This window comes from Paralichthys olivaceus, chromosome 4 (assembly GCF_024713975.1).
Source record: "Paralichthys olivaceus isolate ysfri-2021 chromosome 4, ASM2471397v2, whole genome shotgun sequence".
Lineage (NCBI taxonomy): Eukaryota > Metazoa > Chordata > Actinopteri > Pleuronectiformes > Paralichthyidae > Paralichthys > Paralichthys olivaceus.
Window position 1 is genome coordinate 9015386 of NC_091096.1, and position 9565 is coordinate 9024950.

General features: G+C 43.6%; 1 protein-coding gene across 1 annotated transcript; it reads left to right on the top strand.

Annotated features, from left to right (window-relative positions):
* Nucleotides 1–1397: 1397 nt before the first annotated feature.
* fem1c (fem-1 homolog c) lies at nucleotides 1398–9214 on the top strand. The gene is made up of 6 exons (XM_020103472.2): nucleotides 1398–2790; nucleotides 5194–5363; nucleotides 5479–5667; nucleotides 6053–6564; nucleotides 6849–7025; nucleotides 7229–9214. Exons 1-6 carry the CDS (start codon nucleotides 2247–2249, stop codon nucleotides 7491–7493), a joined length of 1857 nt encoding a protein of 618 aa, XP_019959031.2. The 5' UTR covers nucleotides 1398–2246; the 3' UTR covers nucleotides 7494–9214.
* Nucleotides 9215–9565: the final 351 nt, after the last annotated feature.

A 9565-nucleotide genomic window follows, 5' to 3' on the forward strand; every position in this document is an offset into this window, starting at 1 on the left:
TTGACCTCACTTTGGTGAATTATCACTGTTCTCGTTATTACATATTTGTGGGGGAAAACCCTAGTATGATTATTGCGTTTGAAAATTAAATGTTTTGTGTGCCGATAGATATTTTCTCTTTATTCCAATGGTTTTAAGTACACAAACTTTGTCTTTTACTGGTTCCCTCACAATGTTATATCTAGTACTGCCTTTGCTGTTTAATGAGCAGCAACTAACTTATGTTGTGGGCTGGTTGGCTTGGTTTTATACAGTACTGTTGTAAAATTCATTTTGCTTAAATACAAGTTCCTTCTAGTACCTCTGAGTTGTAGTTGTATTTCACAATGATCACTCACTGACTATTGAGGTAATTTTCAAAAGAAAAAGGATGGAAGATTTGGACAGAGTAAATGTAATGTCTAATGTAACTAATATGTCTTGCTCCTACTTTTCTACTATTTGTCTATTTTGCGTCAACTGATTCAATTACTAATAATTCAAGAATAATTCTGAACGTGCAATTTTCACGTCTCTTAATATTTTCATTGAACATTGAAGGATGTAGAAAGTACTACATATATTCTCAACTTCAGCCTGGTGCTGCTACTCACCTCTAATGCGCTGAAACATGAGTTTAATGTGGCCATTTTGAAAATCACCAAGTATTTTTGCAGTACACAGTATCATTGAATGTGTATGAGTCCAGATCCCATCTTGAAGAATAGAGCAAAAAGACAATATCACAGTTGTAATGTGAAACTTTATCATAAATAAAGTTGGCATGTTTTTACACACTAAAAGATACAAAGACTTAGTACTCATTTATGTGACTGAGTTGTGTAACCCAGTCAGAACTGATCCCAGAGACTGCAAACGGATTAAAATAATAGGTATTATCATTAACCATGTATCATTTCTGGATTGGCTTTGCGGCCTCTTGTGTTTCCCTCTTTTGTCATGTTTCTCGTCTGTTTTGGCTCATTTCCTTTTAGGTTTGTGCACTTTTTGGTTTCATTTGAGACTTGCATTCAGTTCTGAGGCGTCCTGGGTAACTGTTGAGATATTAGGATGGCTGCTGTGACATCAGGATGTGCAGTTATTTAAGCACCATCAATAAACACGTTTATTTCAGTGAGGGGTGAAATGTCTGGATGCTTTTCATGTTCTAACCTGTAGGGAGTGATATAACCAAGGCCATCACAGTCAACTATGTGGAGATACATTGTTTTTACAACGCTTTACCTAGAGACACATAAGAAATATAACATACTTCTATTTGAATCTCATATTTTTTCGTTATTTTGATATTTTTCCTGCGGGGCAGAGCGGAGCCTCTAATGTGTTTTTGTTATGTTTTAATTGGTTACGTGTCAGTAACCCCGCTCTGTGATTGGCTGTTGACACGTCAATCACCCGCCGTAGTGGAGAAAACAGACTGCGTTGGGTTTGTGATTTGACAGAAACTGAGTCGTGATCGTCCGGTGGAGTCGTGGGTGGAGAGCCTTCCCTATTTACCTTCCTCTTCACCGCGATTACCCGCTGCCAGCCCCCGCTGACTGGCTCCAGTGGACGGCTGTTAGTCGCAGTTTTCTGTCGGTTGGTTCTCGGCGCCGTGTGTGAACGAAGAGCGGCCTGGATCCCGACGGAGAGGGGGGGTATCCCCGAGCCAAGCACCGAGCGTCGTCTCCCAGGCTAAGCTAGCAGCAGCACGGCGCAGCGGGTGGGGGTGGATTGCTTTACGTGTCGGCCCTCGGAAAGTGAACAGTAATACCGTCTGAGGAGGATGTCGTGGAGCCATGACAAGCGCAGGAGGCCGGTGTGATGGGGGAGAGGTCGTCGGAGGGGAAGACGTGTCGGCGGAAGAGTTTCTCTCGAAAAGGTTTGACGTGTAAAAGCGGTTCAAGCTAAGCGGAGCTAGGCAGCTAGCCAGCTAGCCACACTGATCAAGGAAGTTGAATAGCCAGCTTGCTAGCTCGGCGACAAATGTGTGGCTGGACACTCAAACGCCGGAGTGACTGAGTCATTTACCCACGCGGCAGGTGGCTCATATTGTTTTTTTATTTAAAGGCTGTAGTTGTAATTAAAACGTAGCGAATTTCCGCTGGATTTTAACCCAAACGTGACGGTTAGCTTAGGGAGTCTGTGCCTGGTGTAAACAAAGGGTCCGAGCTCCACCTGCTCTCAGCAACGCTCCAGGTATCGTCCGCAGATTGTGTCCGGGACATCGCTGTCTGTCCGTTTGTCAGTGAGACGAACTCGCAGAAATGGATTTGAAGACGGCGGTGTTTAACGCAGCCAGGGACGGTAAGCTCCGGCTGCTCCAGAAACTCCTGGAGAACAAAGATGGACACGAGGTGACAAAGTTGATGGGCGAGAAGACGAACGGGGCCACGCCGCTCCTGATGGCCTCTCGCTACGGCCACCTGGACCTGGTGGAGTACCTGCTGGAGTGCTGCTGCGCCCCCGTGGAGGCCGGCGGCTCCGTGAACTTTGACGGGGAGACCATCGAGGGGGCGCCGCCGCTCTGGGCCGCCTCGGCGGCGGGTCACCTAAAGGTGGTCCAGTCCCTACTGGGCCACGGGGCTTCTGTAAACAGCACCACCCTGACCAACTCCACACCCCTGAGGGCAGCCTGCTTCGACGGTCACCTGGACATTGTGAAATACCTGGTGGAGCACAAAGCCGACCTGGAGGTAGCCAACAGACACGGCCACACGTGTCTCATGATCTCCTGCTACAAGGGACACTGGGAGATAGCGCAGTACCTGCTGGAGAGAGGCGCAGACGTCAACAGGAAAAGTGTCAAAGGTGAGTGGGCAGCACACACACACAGCCATCAGCAACATACAAGTGACACACACTGATCTCCTTTATCCACATGATCTCTGACCCTGACATAAGATAAACTGATCGATCGTGTAGATTTGTACATATTCAAGTTTAACGTACTAATGGTGTAAGACAAATGGCAGAACCCAAAGGATGAGGATTATAGCGTAAACAGAATAATACCCACATATATCACAGGGGACTACATACTGAGATCCAAATGTAGTCTTGGCTTTTACCAGCAGGGAACTACACTCTGAGATAATAACTCAATCATTTGCATGATCCATTTCCATTTAAAATGACTCAACTGAATAACATGAACATTTGGTTTCACAATGGAAGGTTTTGAAGCCAGCTAGAATGGGTCTGAAAGATTAGTGTCCATATTTTGATACAATATTGTCTTTTACCAGATCACAGATTTGCTTGAAAAGAAAAGTTCATTTTTGTTATAGTGGATTTTAAAAATGCAAAGAGAACATTTGTAAGAAAACTTCTCAATCCACTCTTTAACCGTGGTCCACTTTTTCTCTCATCTTTTACTGCCTGGTAAACCCCCTATGACTACGATCACTTGACCAATGTCCAAAACACTTAAGTCAAGACACATGGTTCTCCATGACCAGTAGACGAGCAGGAGTTGGCTGCACAAACAATGCACGTGCCTGCAAGCAGACTTGACAGCATCATGTGTGGAGGCGCTCTTTCCAGCCCGTCCTTATTATTGTTGCTATTCCAGTATCGGTTGAACAACAGGAAAGAGAATGAGAAATATTATATATGAAGTGGCAATTTTCCAAAAACAAAGGAGGAAGACATACAAGTCTGAAGAGTCACAGCTGATTGAATGTTTCTAAAACCGCTCTTTTCCTCCCCAGATGAATAAGACTTCCCAGTTTCTTCAGCCCATCTACCAGTGAGGCGCCCTGCTCTCTTGAGCTGAATATCTTCTAAATTCACTTTAGAGGCCCATATTTAGTATTGAGCCTAATCTCTTGGTCTGGAAATGTTTTTTTTAAGTTAGAAGGGCACTCAGAGAGCGGATACCTCGGCCAAACTTATCACCCTGTCTCGCTATGTTCAAGAAGAAGGAAAAGGAAAATTCCTAAATCTACCCATTTATCCAGATCTGTTCCTATGTCATTGGTTCTTCTAAAAACATGATCTCCTTGCTAATAAATATTGAAAAATGGACTTTATAAACACATCTCCATTTAAAACTATTTGGCCAAACAAAGCCAAGAACACTATTGTTAAGAACATTTCTGCAATGTTGTTAAACCATCATATGTTGTCTGTCTAGAGTGAAGGCAAATCAGCATGAGAAACATTTTACAGTGACTAGATAGGTGGATCAAGAATTGTTAAGACACGTTGATTTGGATGAAAAGAGTGTTTGTTGTTGTTTTTATCTTGATAGAATCAGTCCATGCTCTCCTGGAACATGTACACATGGTTAATCACATTTATCTTCAGGAGGAACCAGATGTGGAAACGTTTTGTTTAGTTTCCCCTGAGTTCTGAGGCTGTGTGAGCTATTTGTAAAAGAAGTAGGATCAGCAACGCAAGCTTGATCTTGTGAATTCATTTAACAAATTGCATACATACATGTCCTTCAGCTATCTGTGATTGAACTCGCAGTGCATTGTCTGGATACATAAACAAGCAACAGACTGTGTGGTGGGGAGGTCTTTTTCAAATGTATAAATCATTGTAGAGATTTTTGGCACTACATTGGCCCCAGTATGCAGTAGTTGAGCCGAGCTCTCTTACTGGAAAGACTCCTTTCGTTGGGTTTATTCAATATCTTGCTCGAGCTATAGACAACATGATCTGCACACAAGTGGCTCGGTGGGCTCATCCACAGTAATCCTGGTGTCAGCTGATCTGCTTTTTGAACATCTTCAAAGCAAAAGGGCAGTGAATAGTTGCACTTGTGTAACCTTGTCTACAGCTTTATTTAGAAACAATTATGAAACTTCAGATTCTTCTAATTAGACACACATTTCGCATGGCGTGTGATGAATCCTTACAACCTCCTGCACAACAGCCAGTACAGTTTTATTTTCTCTATCTTTATAAAAGGGCTGTGAGTTTGTTTGTTGACTGAAAGCAAAGTCCTCAATGACCCCTTTCTCTGGCAAACATTACTTAAAATTATCTGCACGTCTTTTAGAGCTGTCTTTACATGTTCTCTGCTTGTTTGTGCTCGCTACACATGTAGCTGAACTGTTGCCAATAATGTTTAACCCCAAGGTAATGTTAAAGATAGGCACAGCATTTTATGACTTTACTTGCCCCTGAGTTCTGGCTTATCTCTGTCATTTGTACTTTTAAAAAAAGAAAAAAATATAAGATGTATGTTCTCTCTGTTCACAGGCAACACAGCGCTTCATGACTGTGCAGAGTCGGGCAGTTTAGAGATCATGCAGATGTTGCTTCAGTTTGGAGCTTCAATGGAGCAGGATGGCTACGGCATGACACCCCTTCTATCCGCTAGCGTCACAGGCCACACTAACATCGTAGATTACCTGACAACACATCAGCAGGTCAGGCTTTGTGTCCTTTTTTAAATGAAGTGTTCTGCGTAGATTGCTTCTATTTTTACAATCTTGAATATTTAACCAGGAGAAATATGAAGAAATAATCTTCTTTTCTCTGCAGACGAGGCACATGGAACGCATTGATGCCCTGGAGCTCTTGGGCGCCACATTTGTGGACAAAAAGAGAGATTTGCTCGGAGCTTTGAAATACTGGAAGAGAGCCATGGACCTCAGGTACATGGACAGTAACAACATTGTCCATAAACCGGAACCCAAGCAGCTGATCATGGCATACGACTACGCCAGGGAGGTGAGTCTGTCTTTTCATTCTTTGTGCTCTGTATTTTTAATTGTCTTAGTCAGACAGATTAAAATGGGTGACTGCTTTCAAATTCACTGTGCAGGGAAAACCTTGGAAGTCGCAATCTTCATTGTTGGAGAAAAGGGCTGCAAAATTGTGCATTTGCTGTGATGGGATAGAACAAATGCATTTAGGGGCATGTGTTTGAAGAAATGGATTTCAGACATTTAGGCGAATGGAAAAACGGACAGATAATAACAGAGCATGATGCACGGAGCAGTTACCGCGGCACTCCCAATTTATCTCTTTGTTTTGTTGGCTTCTGAAAAATCTGACTTCATTGCATATACATGGAAAATCTTCCACAATGTCTCCACCCTTAAATCTTCTCCAGGTCACTAATGGAGAAGAGCTGGACGGGCTGATATCTGACCCTGATGAGATGCGAATGCAGGCTCTGCTCATCCGTGAGAGAATCCTCGGCCCACAACATCCAGACACATCCTACTACATCCGTTACCGAGGCGCTGTCTATGCTGACTCTGGGAACTTTGAGCGCTGCATCAATCTGTGGAAATATGCGCTGGACATGCAGCAGAGCAACCTGGACCCCCTCAGCCCTATGACAGCCTCCAGCCTGCTGTCATTTGCTGAGCTTTTCTCCTTCATGCTACAGGACAGGGCCAAGGGGCTGCTGGGGACTTCAGTGTCATTTGAGGACTTAATGGGGATCCTGTCCAAGAGCGTGTTGGAAATTGAGCGGGCTGTGAGACAAAATGGACCGATGCCCCCTGACCCTGCCCAGCTCAGTAAGGCCCTGTCAATCATCCTGCACCTCATTTGTCTTTTGGAGAAGGTGCCTTGTACTGCAGAGCAGGACCACTTCAAGAAGGAAACTATCTATAGGTGGGTTTCTCTGTAAAGTACCTGCATTGAAAATAACCGTTGCAATCTTTAAATGTTAGTGAAAGCCATCTTTTTGCAATTGCATGTGTGCAATACAAAATATGGAATTCTTCTTGTGAATCTTGTGCGTAAATATGACGTCTCATAATATATGTCGTGGTTTTGCCAAACCTGATGTCCTTATCGTCAGCTGGAAAATTGTGTTGCACTCAGCCAGGACTGTTACATGATGTCACCTTGTTCTTAATTCTTCGAAATGAAACATCATCTTTCCATATCTTCAGATTTCTGAAGCTCCAGCCGTGTGGTAAGAATGGCTACAGTCCACTTCACCTGGCCGTCGACCGCAACACCACCTGCGTGGGCCGCTACCCCGTCTGCAAGTTCCCCTCCCTCACTGTCACCTCCATCCTTCTTGAGTGCGGGGCTGATGTTAACAGCCGAGATGAGGATGACAACAGGTCTGTTTGTTTTTTATCCTTCACATGTTTCCCTGCTCTGTTTCTTTCCCACATGGTTTTAGTTTTTAGCTGTAAAGAAAATAATGTCTTTAAACCGAGAAGGTAAATGAAAATAAAGGAAGCATACTATACAAAATTTCAGAACAGTCTATGTGGACATTCATTGTGCACTATAAGCATCTAATATCTATGCCCCCCTCCAGCCCCCTCCACATAGCTGCATCTAATGGTCACCCGGACATCATGAACCTGCTCATTTCCTGCGGGACTCACTTCGACAGCACCAACGCCTTCCAACAAACGGCCTGTGACCTCCTGGACGAGAAGGAGCTGGCCAGGAATGTCATCCAGCCCATAAACCACACCACGCTGCAGTGCCTAGCCGCCAGGGCCATTGTCAAGCACGGCCTCGACTACCAGGGAAACATCCCTGAGAAACTAGAGGCCTTCGTCTTGCTCCACAGATAATGATCGTGAAAGGGGTAGAGGGGGGGGGTGAAAAGAGGAGGAGGTGTGATAACATGGAGTGGAATGGACAAAACAGAAAAAGCTTTACAGTTCAACACCTGATCCACTCTGTGTTCAAGGAACTGAAAGATAAAATTTTGTAGGTTAAGGTCTTGGGAGAGTATGAACTTGACCGTCCGTGTGCACAAAGACGTCCTCATTCAACCGAGACGATCTGAAAAAACTTTTAGAGTAAACAGAAGAGTGAGTTTTCCTCCACTGCTGTTTCATGGAACTGCAGCTCAGACTGGCCACAGCCTGATCTGTGGGGATGTATTAGGAGTGGATTGCAACATGGACAAATATCGTTGTATATCTGGATGAACTGAGCAAATGGTTTATGTATTTTTGCTTTAGAAAACATGGATTTTTTTTTTTTGCATATTCCACAATGCTATTTATTGAATGAAACTTGAGAGATTTTTCTCCATGCTGGCTCTAAATCCAGCCTCAACTTTGCCTGTTTCTCTCTTCTCAAAGCAAGGATTGAGGCGTTTCTACATATGCTGGGACTTCAGGTTATATATATATTTTTTGGTTTGTCCCATCACTGTTGCCAACAGTCATGGACCCTCCCTCAGTCATCATTGGGTTTTTTTTTTTTTTTTGTACTTACTGTCATGCAAATCTGGTTATGCCAAGATGGGTTGTGGATTCTGGACTTGTTGTTCCCACCTCAGTGTATAAAAAAAAGCTTTACGAGAAGGGTTAATGTGTGTGTGTGAACACCGTAAGTGCTTTATTCTTCCTATGCACAGGCTAGGCTGTTGGAAAGAGAGACTGTTGGATTCTGTGCCGGCACTTGTCTGTGCAATATCTCTCATGAGTTTTTGTGTTTACCTCATTGCTGCCGTTTCCTTCAGTATCCCCTGCTCACTTCAGTGGCGGGGATACAAAACCATTGAACTGATTGTTGAAGAGCGAATGAATTTGAGTGCGTGCCTGCCTGTATGTGTGACTGCGAGTGCCACACGGCGTGCTTCTTGTACGTGGAGTGTTTTTGAGCTTACAAAAACTATTGAGGACAAGAGTTTGGTTAAGTGGCACTCATGGAGATTCCATAATGCACGACTGCCACTAGACACCGCTGCGGCCAAACTGTCTACAACCCGCTGAAAGTGTGCAGGCTTGTACACAGAAGTGACCTCTTGGTACATACGTGGCCGACCTTTTTAAATGCCATCATTCTTTTAATCAAAAGGAAAAAATCTGGGTAGGTTACCAACGTTTGCCCACTGTGCATGTGCAGCAGCAGCATTACTGACCGACCAACCGTTGCAGAAAACCTTTCACGAGAACTCCTAGACTCCACATTCGACTAGAGCAAGGCTTTTTTCTGCTTTTGTACATCTGTCGTCCAATTGTATGAGAACTGAAGACATGGATGAGTGGGAGGATGTGTCCACGTACAGAATAGTAAAGCTTTGTGAATTATCATGTTTGCACATTAGCTGTAGATGTGTGGGTTGAGAGAAAAAAAAAGGGCTTTTCATAACACGTAGGATTTCATATTGCAGTTTATTTAACCTGACAGTTTAAAACCAGATATAGAAAATGTATGAGGACTCCCAGGGCAACTTGATTTGAATCTGCACTTTACTACAGCGGAGTTTAAGATTTGATATGGCATTAATCAAGTTCATGTCTTAACCAATTTGACAATAAACCCATGTTGCACTTGTCTCCTTGTCCAAATGTCTTTTTTTCCTCCTTATTCTGTCTATTTGTGTTACTTCTGCTGATATAAAGGTGTAATTCTGCATAGGTGTCTACATTAGAATTCAAGATGATGTAAAAGTAAAAATTCATTGAGAAAAAGCTGCTTTGAAACCTCGAAATGTTAGTGTTTAAAAAAAAAAAAAAAAAACACTAATTAGAGTAGCTTAGTAAATATTTGAGTTGCAACCTTGAAAAAATACTATGACTGCCGCAAAGTTAACCGGTTGGTTTTGCTGCTTTCCTCAATCTCCTGCTCCTGCAGCTTTCACTGAGCGCTGGAGTCCTCTGCTCCATATTTGCAGTGCGAGCGGGTG

Bases quoted from the DNA above. Each gene is read 5' to 3' on its own strand.
- fem1c (XM_020103472.2), top strand. From the start codon at position 2,247: ATGGATTTGAAGACGGCGGTGTTTAACGCAGCCAGGGACGGTAAGCTC. The intron at 2,791-5,193 runs GTGAGTGGGCAG...CTCTGTTCACAG, and splicing joins CAACAGGAAAAGTGTCAAAG to GCAACACAGCGCTTCATGAC. The intron at 7,026-7,228 runs GTCTGTTTGTTT...GCCCCCCTCCAG, and splicing joins CGAGATGAGGATGACAACAG to CCCCCTCCACATAGCTGCAT.